The sequence below is a fragment of the Grammomys surdaster genome, unplaced genomic scaffold, assembly GCF_004785775.1.
Source record: "Grammomys surdaster isolate TR1022 unplaced genomic scaffold, NIH_TR_1.0 332804, whole genome shotgun sequence".
In the NCBI taxonomy this organism is placed as follows: domain Eukaryota; kingdom Metazoa; phylum Chordata; class Mammalia; order Rodentia; family Muridae; genus Grammomys; species Grammomys surdaster.
Window position 1 is genome coordinate 34252 of NW_021628010.1, and position 19747 is coordinate 53998.

The following is a 19747-nucleotide window of genomic DNA, read 5'->3' on the forward strand; positions in this document are numbered from 1 at the left end:
CCTTAGCTGCTATCTGGCCTGGGGACGGAACTACACAGCAGGAGAAGGACGTACCTTGCGTGATGGAGCCTCGGATGTGATGCTGGTCCTTGAGGTGGGGGCTGTGCTGCTCAGGGATGGCACGGCCCATGAGTCCTGGGGAGAACAGGGATGATGTCAGCATACGGTGTCCAGGAGGGTCGGGATCTCCATCACGACATAAGACCCAACAAGCAAGCACCCACCTTCCCTGGGCCCCATTCTGCATTGGGTTGTGCCTCAGTTTCTCTATATGTTAATATTAAGCCAACTTCTGACTGGCTCCCTCCAGGCATGTCAAGAGGCCATCTCCCTTTTCATTCTTGCCTGGGTGTCTAGGGGGCTCCTGGGAGAGTGCTTGGCCCTGGTTAAGCTGCTACAGCAGGGCACTTACCCTCGATGCTGGCTGAGGTGATGGTCCTGCCCACACGGCCCTCCATCATGTCATACGTGCGTTTAGGGGCGGCAGTCTCGTGGGGCGGGCCCGAGCTGCTCCTTCCGTCCTCCTTGGAGCACTGTGACACGGACATACTACCTGGGAGGCAGAAAAAGCACATGGTGTGGGGTGGCTGCAAGGTGCTGACACCTCGGGCATGGTGCTAGGCCTGTAAACAGGCAGAGCTGGAAGGAGACCCTGCCATCCCACAGATGGGACCCTCAAAGAAGCCCAGTTGGTGGGAAGAGCAGGGCATGCCCGCCACTTGTGTCTAGGTGGGTGGGTATGTGTCTGTGCCCGTGGGTACATGTGCACACTAACAAGACACCAACAGTCTGAGTCTGCAGGGAAGCCCCCACAAGCGCCTGAAGATCTGTATCTGCACAGCTGGGTATGTGTAAGCTCCTGGTCCAAGGACCATGCGAAGCCAGTTTACAGGTGTGCCTCTGTGTGCCAGGGACAGAAGTGGCTTTGCTAACCCCAGTGACTTGGATGTTCTGGCTACGGAACATTGCAAAGAAAGAGCTGGCAGCTGGGACTGACTGCCAGCAGGCGACACTCTGAACTGCTTCAGACCCACTTGGCCCAGGAGAGACGCACAGGACACGCCATCTCCACAAAGACTGCCTGGAAGGTTACAACCTGAGAGTCTGCATGCTCGCAGGCTGTGACTAAGGGCTTGGTCCAGGACTCTGACCACCTGCTCTGCTAGCGCTTGGGACTATCACTGGGACATGCATCTGGCACCCAAGGGAACCGTAGCCCTTGACCTCAAGACTGTCTTTATTGTCAGGTGCCAAAGCCACATGGGGTCACTTGTGACCTCTAGGACTTCTAGGCTATGGGGCTTAAGGAACAGGGAAGCTGGCAGTCCCTGGGATCCCAGCAGCGAGTGTTGGTATGGGTGCCTGGCTGTTGGGGGATGCTTCCCACGTGTGTGGTCCTCAACTTTCAGGCAGCACTGGCTATGTTTTCTACCCAGAGATGAGGGTGACATGGCTCTGCCACAGCTCTTCCCTGTCACGGCACTCGAAGCTGCTGCCCCCAGCTTTCCCAGACTATGTAGGGGGAAGCTGCCAAGGCCAGCCCTGATCTCTTCTGGATTGTATGCCTGCAGGATAGAAGTCACTCCCTGCCTGCTCCTTGGTATTCCTTGAGCTCTGCCTGGCTCTAAAGACACCTCTATAGACCCCACAGCCTCCTCCCTAACAAGGGCTGCCTTGTCTCACCAGGGCCAGGATGGCACCCTCATAGAAGGGCCTTGAGCATGAGTATGGTCATCTCCCCTAAGTGTAAGGTGGGCAGAACCTCGGCCCAGCCCTCAACCTGTCCAGACTGCCACACCCCTTCCCTGCTCAGCCAAGTGTCGACACACCACAATGACTGCCTGGTGACACACGTTGCAGTCTAGTCTGTAGGACTCCTAATCAACAAGGGGTTTCCATCCTGAGCTGGCAGGGAGGTACTGTCGGATACTAAGCCTCGGCCTAGCAAGATGATTGTTCTTAGTGTTCTTGCTATGTCTGTCTTGAGAAAAGACATCCTGGCAACGTCAAGAAAGGGGGACAGGCGTACCCCACCTACCTGTCAGTGCCTCACGGCTGTCTGTCCTCTGTACTCACCTTCATAGGACAGGACATGGCCTTTCTTGCCCTCATAGATGACATGGCCCTTGGGCAGGGTGTCCTCTCGCGCCCGGTCAAGGCGACTTGGGCTGTCCTCGCCGACGATCCTGCTGATGGTACCCTTGTAGAGGACATCCGCTGGCGTGCCCTATAGGGTGGAGTGGTAAGCCCCCAGATCTGTGGGTGGGTGACTCCTCACACACTACCCATTCCCCTGCCCTACAAGGCATGTAGAGAACACAGCCACACGTGCGTAACTTCCCTCCGCACCGTTGCCAGTGTCGCTCATCCTGGCTTCCTAGTGCCAGGACTGCTGCCAACACCCCGTCCCCCACTTGTGCCCTCCCAGAGACACTACCAAGGATAGTATCATACTGTTCCATAGAGACAATGTCTCTCACTCTACAGGTCAGGTTAGCCCAGAACTCACCATCCTTCCTGCCTCAGTGGGTACAAAGCCTGGCACCCACTCCTGGCTCATGCTTATGGACTAGTGATATGTCAAGAGCCAGCTGCCACCCCCTGCTCCCTCTATTTCTTCTGGCCATGGTAACATGTCACGCTCCCCTCTTCCTGGCCCTGGTAACTTTCTCAGTTCAGATACTTTATGATCTGTGGCTCCTGAAAGTCTGGTTACTGGCCTGGTTATCCCTGTCTGTGGTTGGTCTCTGCCGCACATAACTGCCAGAGACACACGACACTTGTTCTCTTTATCACCCTAGGCCTGACCCCACACAGTGACCAACCATTCAGATCACTGTCTCTAGTCTCCCCGGATGTCCTCTCATCCCATCCCAACCCACTTGGCATGCCTGTCCGTACCACCCTGCCCCCAGCACCTACATGGGTGATAGAACCTCGGTAGCTGGGGCCATCTGCAGCCCGGGAACTGGGGAGGCCCTTGGTGATGCTTCCACTGCCGGTGGAGCCCAGTGCTGTCCCTAGAAGGCATAAGACACAGCTCTCAGGACCCCACGTCTAAAAGCCACCCAACTGTCCCTCTTGGTGTCTCAAGGGTGAGGAGACAGCCGTGAAATGGGCTCTTAGGTTCTCTAGGACTGAAGGCAATTGGGCTAGCCTTACCTCTCAGCACAGAGGTCTCCTGAGCAGTGGGTACTCCCAGACTTTCAGGTGGCCCAGCCTGAGCCCGAGGAGACAACTGTTCCTGCTTCACTCCACTGAAGGGGGCTGGGTGGAAGAGAGGGTACACAAAGGTCTCAGAATGCCCCTCCCACTAGACTCCCAGGGCCGAGACTGCCTACCCCTTAGCACAGGTTGTAGGAATCAAAGGGTCATGGGAACTCACCCAGCTTCTTAGGGTCCACAGCAAGAGGCAGCCCCATGGTGAGAGGGCCCATGGGGGCCTTGGCATGTTCGGAGTGAGGCACACGAAGCTGTACTGACATTCCCTGCTAGGGTGAGCAAACAGATCACAACCAGAGTCAGCCACAGGGACAGCCGTGCTTAGGGACTTAAGGACATGCAGGTGAGAGACAGGGCTGCCGGCCCTCCCTCTGAGCTGGAGGACTGTGGGCAGGGCAACAACTGCCCAAGGCCAGCGCCCACATAAAGGACACAGCGTGACTGCTTCGCACACCACGTGGTGAGGGTAGGTAGGATGCAGAGGTGACCAAGGGTTTAGGACGTGACACTAGACAGCCTGCAGCAGCCGCATCTCCACATCCTCGCGCTTAACGGACGATGAACTGAGGCCTACAGACGCTGAGTCACCTGCCTGAGGCAGCAGAATGCACGGCCTGTGATCCACGTAGCCACCGTAGGCTGGTCCAAGTAGCAGAGATGACTCCAGCCAGCTCCCACCCAGCACCAACCTTGGACACATCCCTGGGCTCGAAAAGGGCTCCCTGTGATGGGGAGACCCAGCCCAAGAGGTACTCACCTGGGAGATGGCACCCAGCTGCCTCTCAAGTACGCCGGGATGCTTGGCGGAAGAGATGAGGGGTGGGGGGTTAGAGATGGGGGGGCGTGGCAGGACGGGCCGGGCACTATCGTGGAGGCCCAGAGGCAGTGGGTGACCTGCAAGGAAACAGGAAGTGTATACTGGGGGCTCCTCTACACATCTCTGCTTCAAAGACCTGAGCACCCCATGGGAACCCCACAGTCCTGGGTCCTCTACACCCGCACCATCCACATCTCTCCCCTCCATCACCTCCTGCTCCACAGCCAAGCCTCTAAGCCAGCACCCTGATTTCCACTCCCTCCCGAGATTCTATCCTCCTCACAGGAACCAAAGGGATCTTTCCCAGAGTCAGTAGGCCATCCCTCCCTATGCCTTCAGGAGAGTCACCTTGGGCATGGGTTTCAGTGGCATGTGACTGGGGATCCCTGGGCTGGCTGAGTAGCAATTCTCTGCTATAACAGTCTGACCTGGTACCTCAAGTGTCCCGACTCTTGCTTTTGGCCCTTTGCATATGCTGTTCCTTCTGCCTGGCATGCCTTTCCCTGTTCTCCAAGCTCTGTCAGTACACTTGTCCCACATGGTCAGCAACACCTGGGCCAGCCACTGCTGACGCTGGTTATTGTTGGCCCCTGGCTGGATTACTTTTAATGGTGGTGAGGACCATCAAGAATAAAAAAACCTAGGTGGCTTCACCAAAACAGTCTCATAGCACCTGTCAATCAAGACTGCCCACCCCTCCCTCTAATGCCCATCCTCTTAGTCACTGGTGGAAAATATCTCCCATGCTAGACCTCCCCCTTCCAGGTCAAGTACCTCCCATGGCTGCCAATGGGCACTGTGCGTAGTATGTGGAAGCTCCCCTCAAGTCTCAGAAGGTACCCAACTTTGCAGTACTGAGCAAGCCAAACCTCCAGCCAAAGACTCATCCGACGGGCACCACGCCACCCCGCGCCAGTGCAAAGAGCTGGTTGCCCACGGACAGCACAGACTTAATTGGTGTGCTGCCCACTCACCGGGGGGTGTGTAGGAGAAGGCAGAGGGGTCTGCGGCGTGTGGGGAAGTCTTGATCACCTCCCGTGGCGGGATGGGGAAAGGCAGGCCCGATGTCCAGCGTGGGGGCTCAGTAGGTAGCTTCGGACCCTCAGTTGGGAAGGTCGGAAAGAATGAGGGTTTCTCTACTGAAAGAGGGTTAGACGGTGGCCAGTCAGGGAGGGCTCTGCCATCCCCATACCCTCCAACCCCACTGGCCAGCTGTGACAGACCCTGACAAGAGGGGCACTGGGATATGTCAGTGGAGGTGTGCTACTATGGTCCCCATGATACCTGCTTGGTATGGGACTGGCTCATGGCTGGACCACAGGGACAGTCACAACAGAGGGCATGTGTCAGAGGGACAACGTCTGCTTTACGATTCCCCGCAGAATGCCCCCAGTTGAGTGTACAGGACCAACAGTGCTGGCTGGGTCAGGCTTGCTGACCGCCCTCGGTGACTGCAAGCTATGGCAGTGGGTGTGGCTAGCAGCCACTCTAGATGAGCTTGGGGCAGAGGCAGTGTGTGTATAGCCATCTACTATATATATGGCAGTCAGTAGGCTGAGCCTGTATGGCACACTGAGGACAGTGACCAGACCCGTCACCTGCCAAATGTGGCCATGTCTGGATTGGAGCCCATGTGGTCACAAACAACAGCAAAAGGTAGCACATTTTCGGATGTCACAGCCGGTTTGTTCCTTCACCCTCAAGATGGAAAGACCGAGGCCCTGGCTGCTGAGTGCAGGGGAGACCTGAGAACACAGGCAGCCGGCTACAGCTCGTGGCTATGCCACATGGCCCAGAACCCCCGTGATTCTCAGGTGTCGAACGCCCAGAGACAGGTCTGCACCCACTGAGGCTCCATGAGCTCTGGCTTTAGCTTCGATCTGTTCTGAACTGCAAGCCTTGGCTGGATACATTCTGGGGATCACGACCCACCCAGAAATCCTGAAGGACAGTGGCCCTGGCCTCGGGACAGGAACTGACAGCTAAGTGTCTTGAGGATCACCTCCACACAGCCCTAGGCTGTCCTCAAGAAAAGCTACGACACAAGCAGAGGTCCAATCTCTCCTTTACGGGGGACCAGACTTCCCCTGAACTCACGGCCCCTGGGGAGATGGTGGCCCACCAAAATAACTGGTGTGGTATTCACATTCTCAACCTACAGGGCTTGCTCTGAACCAGGAAGTTCAAACACCCAATGCCCTGGCCCAGTGTAGACCTTGGCTGCCCCATCCAACTTGGCTCTGGAGAGCTGGGGGACAGAGAGGACGTCTCAGGCTGGAAGGAAATGGGGTCAGACTCAGCCAATGCAGGCAGGTGGCTGAGAGCCAGGATGGACAACCTGTTCCTCCAGCCGGGCCTGGGGATCCCAAGGGACCTGGCTGGCCTGGAAGCTCCCTGTTGGAGCCAGGACAGAAAAGGCTGGCTTCCTGCATGCTGGGTTCATGTGTCCTCTGGGGAGCCGCTCTGTGGCCAGACCACGTGACAGAGCTTGCCGCCAGGTGCAATGTTCCCCAGGGAGGAGTCTAGGAAACAACGTAGCACTGGCCACATGGATGGGCCCAGAACCAGCCTCAGGGACCATGAACTGCTGGCTCTTTTCCCAGGGACTGGGGCCTAGGGCCCAACTTAGCAGGACCTGGCTGGCCCTAGGTGGCTCCAGCCCTGCTCAGCCACAGCTGCCTGGCCAGAGCCAGACCAGTGCCTTTCCCCTCCCCTTTCGGTCATCCCAGGCTGTCATCTTGAGTCCCGGTGGCTTCTCACAGCACGTTGTATTCTATACACCTGGCCCCTTAAAGCCCACCCCTTCCTGTAGTGTGTTCCCGACCCAGCTCCAACAAGACACCCCTGCCCTTGTTTCCCAGGGGTCATCACTAGGTCCCGGTGGCTTGGCCTCAGGAACAAACTCAAGCCTCCCCTTCCTCCCACTTCCACTTCCAAGGCCACCTGTCAAGTCCAGGCTGCCCTGGAGCTGTTGGGAGGAGCGCCTCAGCCCGCCTCCCACCCCTGCCCTACTCCCTTCTGCCCTTTTTCAACAAGAATCAGACACTGATTTTTCTCAAAACCCTAATCTGATGACATGCCCCTCCCAAAGCAAACTGTCACTCAAAGCTGTTCTCCACCTTAGCTACACAATTTCCTCCCCACTGTCCTCTCTGACCTCCTCCCCCCCTCCCAGTCTCTGAAGGGCCTTTCCCCATCATCTCCTATGCTCTCCCACCAGATCCTTGTGGGACACACAGCCCACCTGTGTCTGCCCCGCACCGGCCACGGCCTGCTTGTTTCTCACGCCCACCACCACTAAGTTAGGCAGAGCCTCTACCTCCCTCTGACAATCCTAGTGCTCAGAAGCACCGATGTACAAACACCACGGGGCCCTGGCAGATGCTGCCCACTACCTGCCCAGGAGGCTCTGTGCTGCCAATGAAGGGGTGTCAACAGTGGGCAGGCCATGCGTTAGCCGGGGAAAGGCTAGCCGGTTCAGCTCAGGTCAGTCCTGCTGTTGTTCTAAGACAGTGACCTGCACTGCACCCTCAGGGATCCCAAAGGTCACATGGGACCTGAATCACACCAAAGGAGAAGCTGGCTACATGTATGTTTGCACACACATGCATGCGCGCACACACACACACACACACACACACCACACCCCAACACTAGACTGCCTCTGATTTCTCAAGAGCCCCCAGCCTGAGTTACTTCTGGAGCTCTGTGGCTGAGACCTGTCATCTGCTGCCGTAACAATGTATCCTCCTAGCCTGGCCCGGGCTTGCCCTGGGAGCTCCACAGAGAAGAGGGCTGCTCCTCACTCCCACCGCATCCCTGTGCCCAACACTCACCCTCTTTCTCAGCAGGAGGCACTGGGCTCCGGCACTTGCCACGTGGACTTCCTCCGGACTGCTGAGACACGTCAGCCTCTGGCTGTAGGTGCTGCGTGGGTGGAGGCACAGGGGGAGCTGGCTTTGGGGGTACTGTGTCCTCCCGGGGGGGTTCATGGACCTTGGTGACCTGTTGGGGGACACAGGGAGGGCGTGAACATCCTGGCCCCATGTCAGAGGCTGACAGGTTAGGGAGTGGCCGTGTGGCCAGTACAAAAGCCAGGTTTAGAAAGGCAGCCACATTCCACTTAAAGCCCCCATGTGGAGGCAGAGCCTTAACATCAGACATGGGGGGGTGGGTCATCACTGCCAAAGAAGGGCCTGTTTCCGGTGCCCAGAGCCAGGCAGGTGCTAGGACCTGTTAGGACCCACTATTGTGTACTCCACCTAGCACACCCCATATCACCACGAGAATCAGGAGTAAGAAGTAGCAGCTATGTGGGCTTTGGGGAGCTAGCAGTGAAGCCAGACACCTATGTCCAACACTTAAACCTGACAGACAGGCCACTTTGGACCTCCACAAACTGCTGCTTTCAATAGAAAGGCAAAACCTAAATCTTAAAATAGCCGAAGAGACTAAAGCCAGGCAAGTGTCTTTAGAAAACGGGGAGCTCCAAAAGGCCCCAGAGACAGACCTGAAAGGGCCTGGACATCAGTTGGCTGAGGTGTCGTTGGGTCTGGGGACTGGCTTGCTGGCCACAGCTGCCTGGTCTGGGGCGTGGGGGAACCTCCAGAGAGCGTCTGCTCAGACCGGCCTTCCCGATCTCCCAACTCCTCCCAGCCTGCCTACCTATCAACCAGTCCCGTGTATACATCTCCATCTCTGGGAGCCGCTAGCCTGGGGAAGAGCCTCCCTCCGGAGGCAAAGCTCCAACCAGCAATGCTGAACACAGGAAATCAGGTTCAAGGTGGGCTGCCTGGATGCAGGGTTTACTCACAATAGGGGGGATGGCGGCTGCTCGCTGCTTCAGCTGCTTCAGGTCCAGTGGCTTCTGGGGCGAGGTACTGGCCCGGGGATCTCCGGCTGGGGTGAGGAGGCTGGGCCTTGGTGACAGCAGCCTGGGGAGGGACAAGCGTCAGGTCAGGCTGGAGCATCAGCCACAGGCTCTTAGAGGGCCTTCCTAGGAAAGTGGGCTGGGGCAGTCCTGCCTCCATGGCTTCTCCTTCAAGTCCTGAATGGTGGGGTCTGCCAGGGAGGCCCTTAGCAGAGTCCAGGTGCCCCAGCCAACACACTCTGCTGGGTAGCCGCACTCCTCTGGCCCACACGATCCACCGCTCCAAGATGGCCTCAGGGCAAAGAGGACAGCTGAAAAGACCTAACTGGGCGCCTAGGCCATGCAGGCCCTCAGGGAGTGGCCGGAAGGCCACAAACTCAACCGGATCAGGGTGGAGGGACATGGAGAGATTCCTTGGAGATTATTTTCGTCTCAAACCCAGAGTAAGAAGAGCAGACTGGGACCTGGGACGGGGCGGATGACTCTACTAACTGGAGCCTGTGTGTATTGGGCCCAAATATGTCTCTGAGCTCAGTCCTGTCCTGGGTGGGGGGGGTGTTAGGCAAGTTTCACGACCTCAATGACGGGATGAGCTATGGGTACAGCCCTAGAAATTGGACAGAGGAGAAATCTAGGGATGGTCCTTAAAAACACCAGGGGCTATGCACCTCTGGGTACTGAGACCATCCTGGTTCAAGGCACATGAAGCCACGTAAGCTGGCCCTTCAGCCTTTGGGGTGAGAACTCCTGACAGCTAAGACCACAGGGGACACAGCAAAAGAGCGCGAGCCTCCTTCAGCAGATGGAGGGGCACAGATTCTGCTGCGGCAGAAATATGCGTGCGACAGGCCCTGCGGGTAGCAGCCTGCTGCCCGCATCTGCCATACGCTCAGCCAAGCAGGGAGAGCAGACAGACAGGATGACGCCTGCTGAAGCTGCCTGAGGCAATCGGGGGGGGGGGGGGGGACAGGAAGAACAGGCCGCCCTGACTCCTCCATCCCACCTGTCCACACCCATGGCAGAGACTCCTCGGCTGCCATTCTCACCAGATCTCCTGTGGTCCATGTTCCATCTGCTCCGCCCTCCCTAAGCCATTTCTCTCCCTTCCTTTCTTTTTGGTTTTTCTACACAGGGCTTCTCTGTGTAGCCCTGGCTGTCCTGGAACTCACTTAGTGGACCAAGCTGGCCTCAAACTCAGAGATGTGCCTGCCTCTGCCTCCTAAGTACTGGGATTAAAGGCATGTTGCCATCATGCCTGGCTGCCCCTAGCCATTTTTATGACTAGCTTTGATAAACTTAAATTGAAATAAAATACTACACAAGCTTTGAAAAACGCCTCAGAAGGTCACGCCCAGGTTGGGTGGGGTGGCATGGCAACTATCACCCCAGCATTGGAGAGTCTGGGCAGGAAGATTCTACAAGTTCAAGGCTAACCTGGGCTACGTAGTGAATCTCACTTACGAAGCATCAAAAACAAAACAAGGCTTCCCCACTAACCCTATACTGAGCGGAACCATTCTCAGGAGAAATGAAGACGTATACCACAGAGAAACCAGCTTGTGAGTATTCTCAGCAAACTACGTAGTCATGCAGATACCCACAGACAGAGGCAAGGGGGCTGCCATCCAAGTCATGGGGTCCTGGCGCTTGCCCTTCAACAGAAGAGCCCCCAAAACACAGTGCTATGCAAAAGAGGCCAGACATAATGGCCACACGCCCCATCAATAGATACACACAACCAGGAAGGCTGTGGGGTGTTCTCCGGGGTGATGGCATAGTCTGTAATGATACCGTGAGACACTGCAAACACCCAATGTCACAAGACTGTGTGCCCTAAGTGGTGTGCAAGTGACTTACAGCTCTCCAGAGCCACCAAAGAAAGGTGTGCTGTAATGGAGAGGCCACTGCTGCAGCATTAAATTCGGGGAGCATCTTCACCCCCATCTGTGTAGCAGTAGAGAACAACAGGAAGCTTCAGCGCTGAAACTAGACTTTTGTGTATATGAAAATACGCTTCTGCAGAGATTCAAATTGCATGTCTAGTTCATGAAGGCACACGCCTGGGAACTAAGACCTTCTCTGTGTGCCTCAGTTTCCCTATAATCTCCAGGCAGGCCTAAAGCTAGAACGGTATCCTAGAGCTGGATAGATGGCTCTGTGGTAAAGAGCAGAGGCGCAGGTTTGGTTCCTAGAACCCACAAGGTGGTTCAGCACCAGAAAGAAGACCTGATGCCCTCTTCTGGCCTCCTTCCTCTGGCCTCTGTGGTCAGTGCACAAGAATGTGGCACACAAACACTCAGGCAGGTGTACAAACACGCACGCACATCAACGAGCGGCAGAGGTGGCTTAGGGGTATGGAGGCCAGAAGGCACACCAGGTGGTTTATAACCGCCCGAAACTTGTTCTCCAGGAGATCAGATGGCCTCATCCCTCCAAAGACACCAGCACTCACGTGCACACACTCATATATTCATACACAGACACGTCATTAAAAATAATAATAATAATAATAGCTTTGATGTCTGGTCTTCACAGGACAAAAACCCCACTGGTCACTAGACCCCGAGCTACAGACCTTAGAGAAGCACTGACCGTAAGCTCAGAGGCCAGAGGCCCTTTGTCCTACCTGGCTCCTCCCACACGAGGATGAGGCTTCCTCTCCACACTAAGAGCAATGACCATCAAGGGTTGCCGGCTTCGAGTCACACATACCATCCACATGTGTCATGAGCTACACGCCTTTCTTCCCACCAGCACCAAGAGCACTGGGAAATCAGGGCCCTGCTGGTCCTGTGTCTAGTCTCTCCAGGGGCCTGCCCAGCACTTGCTGTGAACCAAACACTGTGAACCTGGTCACAGTTATAACCAAACAACTCGGTGGTGACAACTTTACCCATTGCAAATGTGGAAACTGAGCTTGGAGGCTGGGGGTGGGTGGGGCTTCCCAAGGTCCAGCTCTACTGGAAAGCACCAAGTCCCTACTCTGAAAGTGAGGTAGGGCTGCAAGCCTCCTTGCAAACTCTGGGCTAAGCTTCCCCCGGCACGGCAGCAGTGAGCAGCGGAGCTCTCCCAGACTGGACTGAGAGGGCCTAGATGCGATCACCCAGAGTTTACAGAGAGCAGCTCAGGCTGCTGGCCTGCTGAAGTACTTCACTTACCCTCCCCATCCCCCATGGTGTGGCCAGTGAAGGTGGTAAGCTTCCCACCAGGAAGCCTAGATGCTCACTGAGAGCTCAGGTGGGCCCCAGGACAGGGAGGGTGTCCTGAGACCCAGCCTAGGAGCTAGAGAGCAAGCAGGGAAGGTGGATAGCCACCAAGCACCAGGGAGGGAAGATACTACTGGCTAGTACCTACGGGAGAAGGGAGCCAGAACTGAGAGGCCTCAGCCTGACCAGAGCCTACAGAAGTCTGAGGAGCGGGCTGGTATACAGGATAGTACCCCACGCCAGGCTCTGCGGCCTGAGAGTCTACCATCGAGACTCCAGAGGGCCATGCTAGAGCCACCTGTGGCTTTGTGGCAATCTCTCATCTCAGCAGAGACCCTGGTGGCACTGACACTGCCATGGGCCCTATGTCCTGTTGTGCCTATCAGGCAAGAAGCTGGGGACACGGAGGCCTGCTGGCTACCTTCTGCTTATCCAGGGCCATCTGTTGTCCACCTGCTCAATGTGGGCCCTACCAGTGGAGTCCTCCGGGACTAGAGAAGATCTACAAAGCATCCATTTCAAACCCACCAGCCCTGAGGGGAGAGGGGAGCCAGGGGAAGCAGGAAGGGCCCTGTGTGGGCCGACTGAAGGTCACGGTCTCCTCCCTTGCTCTGCTGGAATTTTTCAGAGACTCGAAGGGAGAGAAAACAGACTCTGCTGTTTGCAGTCAAAATAAACATAGCACACTGCCTCATCACAAAACAACTGCGGCTGCCCAGAGGTGGGTGGGGCTGTCCAGATGTGATGGGGAGAGGTTTCCAGACCTGCCTTTGGGTGCCTAGAGGGTCTCACCTAAAACATGGTGTGCCCCTAGGGCAGGGAGCGTGCCAATCGGAATACTCCACAAATCCAACGCTACCTCAGAGATAGGTGGGGGTGTCTGCACGGCCAGGGGCTCCAGTGTCTGGGCCCTGGGTGATATCATCTGAATCACTGCCCCATAGTTGGCATCTTTACTGCCATCACTGGAACAATCTGGCTCACTGGGACCCCCCTCAGCAGACTTCATGTCTCAACATCCTGAATACTCTGGGAACACAATCAATGGCCTGTCCCATGAAGTAGTCCCTCCTCACTGCAGGCACCAGGCTGGCCCCTAGCCATGGCCTCTGCATCAACCATTCTTACCATGGAAGGGAAGAACTGTGTCCCGGGATCCCAGACCTAACTCTGGGGCCCGGTGTATGAGACCTTGTCAGAAAGCTATGCTGATGTAGTCATGGGAGACGGGCAACCTTCAAGGAAGCAGGAATTAATTTAAACAGAGGTACAGGGGACCCTAAAGTCTATGGAGGCTAAGATCAGAGTGCTGTGTCTATAAGCCAAGGACTACAGGCATCCATCAGCACTGAAAGGTGCTGGATAGAAACCAGGTTGGAGTATGGGTGACTCCAGCACACCTGGATTTGGACCTTCTACCTCCCACTACTCTGCTATGTCAAGCCACCTGGTCTGGATCACACCAACACACACTGCTAGCTCATTCTCTCCCTGGAGCGTTCTATGGCTACCTCTCTTCCAGATCACATCTCCAGGTTGCCCCAGTGGGTCTTCCCTTCTAGAATGAACTCCCTGAAGGTGGTCTGAATAAGAATGTCCCCATAGAAGCACACATTTGAATGCTAAGTCACTATTTGAAAGGATTAGAAGGATTAGAGGGTGGGACCTTGTTGGAGGTAGTGTGTCCCTGGGAGCAGGCTTTGAGGTTTTAAAAGCCCAAGCCAGGCTCTGTAGCAATGTACACAGCTCTCTCCCTCCTTCCCTCCCCCACTGTGTGTCTCTCCACAGCTCTCAACCACTTCTCCAGAGGATATGGGCTAAACCTCTGGAACTGTAAGCCAGCCCAGGATTAAATGTCTTCTTCTGTAAGAACTGCCTTGCTCATAGCAATAAAACAGTGACTAGGACACCCCTGTTTCTGGTCTCAGTGTCATGTTGACCCCTGAAAACCAGCCACAAGACTCCAAGGCAGGCTGGGCCACCTGTGTTTGCAGAATACACAAGAACCAAAGCTCACTTGCTCATCGCCTCTCACCTGCCCTTGTCACCTCCCTCGGGCTCGTCCACCTCGTCGGCACTGCAGGTGGCACTGGAGTCACTGTCCTGGGTGGTACCCGAGCTGGAACCCTTGGCCACAGCTGCCTTGCTACCAGCCTCGTCCACCTTGAGTGGTGCCTCAGACACAGTCTCAATGGCCTCTGTGCCCTTGGCTTTGTCTTCAGGCTCCTCCTCAGTCTCTTCCTTGTGGTCGCTCTTTACACTCTCCGGTGGCTCCTCAGGAGCCTCGGGCTCCTCTGTCTTTCCCACATCGATCACCAGCTCCTCTGCCTCAGACTTCTGCTCCTTGGCTTCCTCCGTCTGGGGAACTGTAGCAGCCTGGGCTTCTTGTTCATCCTTGTCAACAGTAGTCGGGGGTGCGGCAGGTGATGGGGAAGCCACTGGGGATGGTGGCCCACTGGCATCAGGGGCTGGGGAGGGTTCAGCAGGGGCTGTTGTGGGTTCTTCTGGAGGAGGAACGGGTGGCTGGGTGGCAGCGGGCAATGCTTCAGTGCCAGTGGGCTTAGGCCCAGTGTCCTTGGTAGCTTCCGAGCGCGGGGATGGGACACTCTCGGTATCAGAGCTGTTGTTGACAGCAGCTACATGCAGGGCAAGAGGAAAGGAGGACATAAGCTACTCAGGGGATGAACAGCCCCCCAGCTCCTATACCTCTGGGTAAGCCTTGTCCAGCCCTCACCAGTCCCTGTAACTTTGGCTTCTCTTCCCTGCTGCCCACAGACTGGCCAACCCCAACCCCTAGACTTCCCCAAGTAGCCAGTGCGCTTACAGGGCCAATCCAAGAACAGCCTCAAGACAGGCCTTCCTCTGAGGTCTGCAGCTATGGTCTGGGCGCCACTCAGCTCGATGCCCAACTTTTGGTACTCCCATGGGAAGCTCAGGGCTTCGCTCAAGCTTCACTTTCCCTATCCACAGAATGGGGAACCAAACCTCCGAGGAGGCTGAGCAGGAGGGTGACTGTTGGGGGGGACCACAAGTGTATTATAATATGGCCGACAATACAGCTCGATACAAGGCCATTGCATCGGAGCACGCCCTGAAGGAGCGTGTCTGCTGCTCCAGCTCCCATTTGTTTAAGGCTGAGTGTGTGTGTGTGTGTGTGCGTGCGCGCGCGCGCGCGTGCGTGTGCACGAACATATTAAGTCTCTAGTCCCTCCATTTTCTGCAAACTAGACACCTGGAAACAAGGCTGAGGACATGGAAAAGGGAAGGGTCCCAAAGAGAAGAAAGACAGGCAGAGCATGCTGTCCACGGACACAACAGGGAACAGAAACTTTGTAGAGGGGGAAAAAAAAAACAAAAAACAAAAAAAACAAAAACAGAAGAAGCAGCACACAGCAAGGACCAGGGATGGGGATCTAAGATCTTGGATACCCCACTATGGCCCTGGGCCACCAGCTCAGCCAAAAGCCACTTTCTTACCTGGGCCACTGCATTCTCCGACTCTGGGAACCTCATTCCCAGAGGCCTGCGAGGCTGGAAGGAAATTAGAGAGGCGTTAGAACTGGGGCGGTACAGTGATTCGACAAGGGCAGGGGACCCGAGACAGCTTCCACTGCTCCCAAGGGAGGCCCTGGCCACCCACAGCCAAAGTGTGTCGCTCCTGCCACCCCGCCTGCCACCAGGCAAGGCCGAGGTGCGTCCAGGATCAACAGAGCTGTGTATGAGTGCCAGGGCTACAAACCAATGTGCCTTCCAACCTTGTCAATCAGTCCCCAGCCTCCCTGGCTTCTCAGTTCCCTTGGAGCCCAGAGCAGGACATCTCTCCCAGAACAGGTATTGGTAACACCAGCAGGGAGCTGGCCGTGAGCACACAGGACATGTGACCCTCAGAGACCTCAAGACCAGGGTATTATTCATGAAGGATGGTGACAGGTGAGGAAATCAAGTAGCCACAAAGGGGGCCACGACCTCTGGTCTTCCTCTTTGCAGCCCAACAACAGGACATAGGAGGCCGAAGCTACTGGTCCTGTGAACAAGCGGGCAATCCTCCATCTCAGGTGTTGGTGCCTACAACTCGCTGTCAGTTATGTCTATACCAGAAGCCCCCAGAGTCATGCAGGGACTGTGACAACTGTGACTGGTCCCCACCTTAAGCACTAGGAAGGAATGGCTAGAGGCCCAGTTCTGGACTGAGACATTCCATCAGGTACCCAGGATGTGTACCAGGCACGTTCACAGAGCCTGGACGTAGCAGGCACTTTACAGACCCAGACATCAAGTAATATAGGAAGACCACCAGGCCCCTTCCCCTGGATGCCAAAGAGACACAGAGTACAGGGCTATGACAAAGCTGTCAAATCAGGTCTTAGGGACCTCCTCAGTCACTCCTCAGCATGTGGTGACAGAGACAAGGCTATATGGGTGCCATGACTGTTACCACACAAGGAAATCCTAGGTCAAGTGGCCCCTAGCCTGGACCTCAGCCTTTCTAGCCCATTGCTCTTGGGTGTGAATGGTTAGCCGCCTCAGGAATCCCCAGGTGGTGAGAGGCCTCAGGCATCCTGGCCCCTCACCGTCCCTGCTCCTAAGCAGATGTGTAAGCCACCCCCCTTCCCCATAGCTACGGCTCAGTCACCCCTCACTCTGTGGGCAGCTCTGTCTCCACCACTTCCCCTCCCTGCTATGTCCACCTTGCTCATGGGGGCGGCTGGGAAGGTGTTCAACAAAGAGGTTTGACACCAACAGGCCAGGGCCCAGCCTAGGATGCTCAGAGGACTCATGGCTTGGCCTCCCGAGGTCATGCCGGGCGGACAGAGAAAGCATGTGAACTGTGGGGAGCTGGAGCCAGAAGTCTCCAGTCTAGTCAGGGCTCCTCTGTGCTCATCCCTAGGCCTGGCCTGGGGAACCAAGGGATGCCTAGAAGACACAGAACAGAGTGTGTGTGTGTGTGTGTGTGTGTATGTGTGTTCACTCCCCCCACCCCACCCCCGAGGACAGTGACCTCACCTTCTGCCTCCTCCGCCAGCTCTTCCTCATTGGCACTTGCGCCTGACGCTTCCATCTCTTCATCCTCAGCAGCAGGTGGGAAGGCCGTCTCCTCACTTGCCGCAGCTGGGGTCTTCTTTTTCTTTCTCCGTGCATTCCTCTCCTTCTCCTGGGACAGGACAGTAGCAGCGGTCAAGGCCGGGGATGCCCTAGGTCTGAGGCCCAGTCACAGCTTCGAGGGTAGTGAGCTTGGCCGTATGGATGTGCGGGCAACCTTCCCACTCAGCCCACGGCAGTGGCCTGGAAGGCCAGGGCTATTTTTACCACAGAGGCTTCGTAGTGCCATGTGTCCCAGTGGGACCCTGGGTACAGGATGGGCCCAGGTTATAGTGTCACAGTGCACACTTGGGGCACTGTTGGATGGAGGTGCTGTGGATATAGACTCAGGGGAGCACAACATGGCCTAAAGTTAGGACTCAGAGGGTTGGCCGGGGGCCACAGTGGGATCAAACGGGGACAGAAAAGGAACAGGACCAAGCCAGCAGGGTGGGTGATCAGGACTCTACAGGAGGGCGACACTGGAGTCCAGGTCTGAGTATAGAGGGGGCATCCAAGCAAGGCTCTGGGTGAGAGAGGCTTATGTGCAAAGGCCCTGGGGGTGTGGATGAGCCATACTGTAGTCTTGCTTTTCCCTCAAACCACCTCTGCTCCTCACACTCAGGGCCCACCTTCACCCTCCCGGCATAGGAGCCTTCAAAATCCCCTCCAGGCTGGACTTCCGTGTCTCTCTACTGAGCTGGGTTGCAGCCCAGAGCAGCTGAAGCTTCCCTCAGCTTGGAATGTGAAATGGCAGAGTCAGGACACACACTGGTCTAGAAACGACCAGGGCCCCCTCCCCTTGGCACGCAGGGCTTTCTGGACCTAGCACAGGGTAAGCCTGGTCTAGTATGAGGGACAGGCGGTGGTGGGTGGAGACACACTGCAACCGAGGATCTTTTCCTGGGGAAGGTGGAAGACAGCAAACGGGGAGTCGTAGGTCAGAAAAAAACCACCAAGGTCAGAAGCTGGTGACAGATCATAGTTCTGCTATACCTGACTGGTGACATTCTGTCCTGGAAACATAGCATGACCATGCTCTGAGGCCTGCTATGTCCATTGTCACACAGCCCCTAAGCTACAGATGTGCCATCCCTGGGACAAGCCAGGATCCTCGGACACAGGGATAAAAGGGAAATACATGCCTGCCGTCCATCACTGTCCCTTATTGCGGACGCTAGGCCACAGGCTTGTTCTAAGTATACACAGACCTTGTGGACATTTGCTTTGCCACCTGCGCCCACACAGGGCCTGGTCTTGGCACCTCCCAGGAGGCCCAGGCTCCAGTCTGCGGGTGCGGGGATGCTGTGGCGTGTGGCTGGGGATTCCCTTCCTTCGTCTATCTTTAGCAACAGGAACTAGGCAGCAGGTTGCAGGGACACTCACAGGAAATGGGAGCCCATCAGCCCGGCAGAGCCACGGACAGGCGATACAGCACACCCCTGTGACTCCAGAGTCTATGGGAAATCCAGCCACAGCCACAGCCCCAGCACCAGAGGGCTGGTAGGCATGTGTAATCGGGTGTTCTGGAGATACAAACTCAAAATTTCAGATGGCATTTACAAAGCACCTGCTGCACACCGGGAATCTGCAAGGTGTCAAGTCACACGTACACACAGTTACCCTGCCGTAAACGGCCACCACACCAGGCAGCCCCTGACGCTTGAAATCAGCTCCAGATCACACTGGCCCTGCCATTCTGCATAGTCTAAGTCTGCTTCTCTCGGCCCCACGCCAGCCCCAGGGACTTTACACAGCCTGTTCCTTCCCTGCCTGAACACCCTTCCCCCAGATAGCGAATACTCACTTCCTCCAACGTCATCTCCCCAGAGGCCCTCTCTGATTTCCCTGAAGGATTAACCAATGCCCTGCAAACCCTCACTCTCTCTGCATCTGTGTCTCGGCAACTGTGGGCCACATGCTGCAAGTTACGTGTGTGTTACAGCAGCTCCTGCCGAGACCTACTCCCCGTCAACTGGGACCTTTGCCTGCTCTAACTGCCTCCTTCCGACACCTGGAGTAGAGCTACGTGCACTCTGTAACCATGTCACTACACAAAGGAGCCTCAGAGCCGACGACACTGACTCAGAGAGACAAAGCTCAGAGTCAAGGAGGCCTGCCTGCTAGAGTTCAAGTACATCCCCGCCTGGAGCGTCTCCCAGCAGCCACAGAGAGAAGCAGCAGAAGGAAGCAAGGCCAGCAGGGCCAGCGCCCAGATGACACACCGAGCAACCTGGAGGCCGAGCCCTGAGGGCCGGGACACAGACAGAAGGGCAGCCTTCGGCCACACAGAGGGGGAGGGAGACCTCAGAGAGGACAAGGCTGCCAAATGTTACATAACCTGCGACACGCGGGCTCCGCCCAAGCTCCTGTTTCCTGATGAGTTTCCAGCAGCCATGTGCAGGCCAGGCCTGGGATGAGCAGGAGGGACACCCACTGACCTCCTGCCTTCCTTGCTCCCTGGGTGGCCGAGGGTGGCATGCCTTCCTCCTCTCAGACGGGGCCAGGCCAGCAGCCAAAGGCCTTAGCCACTGCTTCAGGACTCAGAGGACA

At 56.4% G+C, this 19747-nt stretch overlaps 1 protein-coding gene across 1 annotated transcript in view; it reads right to left on the reverse strand.

The window, feature by feature from the left end:
• Window positions 1-19747, reverse strand: part of LOC114616660 (nuclear receptor corepressor 2) — a gene marked incomplete at its 5' end in the record, with an annotated part of 50706 nt that overhangs the window by 15500 nt on the left and 15459 nt on the right. Inside the window, 13 exons of the mRNA XM_028762088.1 lie at window positions 55-135; window positions 413-553; window positions 2077-2227; window positions 2923-3020; window positions 3163-3267; window positions 3386-3488; window positions 3980-4116; window positions 5014-5178; window positions 7876-8044; window positions 8853-8973; window positions 14151-14751; window positions 15593-15646; window positions 17120-17267. Coding sequence (XP_028617921.1) covers window positions 55-135; window positions 413-553; window positions 2077-2227; window positions 2923-3020; window positions 3163-3267; window positions 3386-3488; window positions 3980-4116; window positions 5014-5178; window positions 7876-8044; window positions 8853-8973; window positions 14151-14751; window positions 15593-15646; window positions 17120-17267 — 2074 coding nt within the window. The remainder of the gene's footprint in view (window positions 1-54; window positions 136-412; window positions 554-2076; window positions 2228-2922; window positions 3021-3162; window positions 3268-3385; window positions 3489-3979; window positions 4117-5013; window positions 5179-7875; window positions 8045-8852; window positions 8974-14150; window positions 14752-15592; window positions 15647-17119; window positions 17268-19747) is intronic.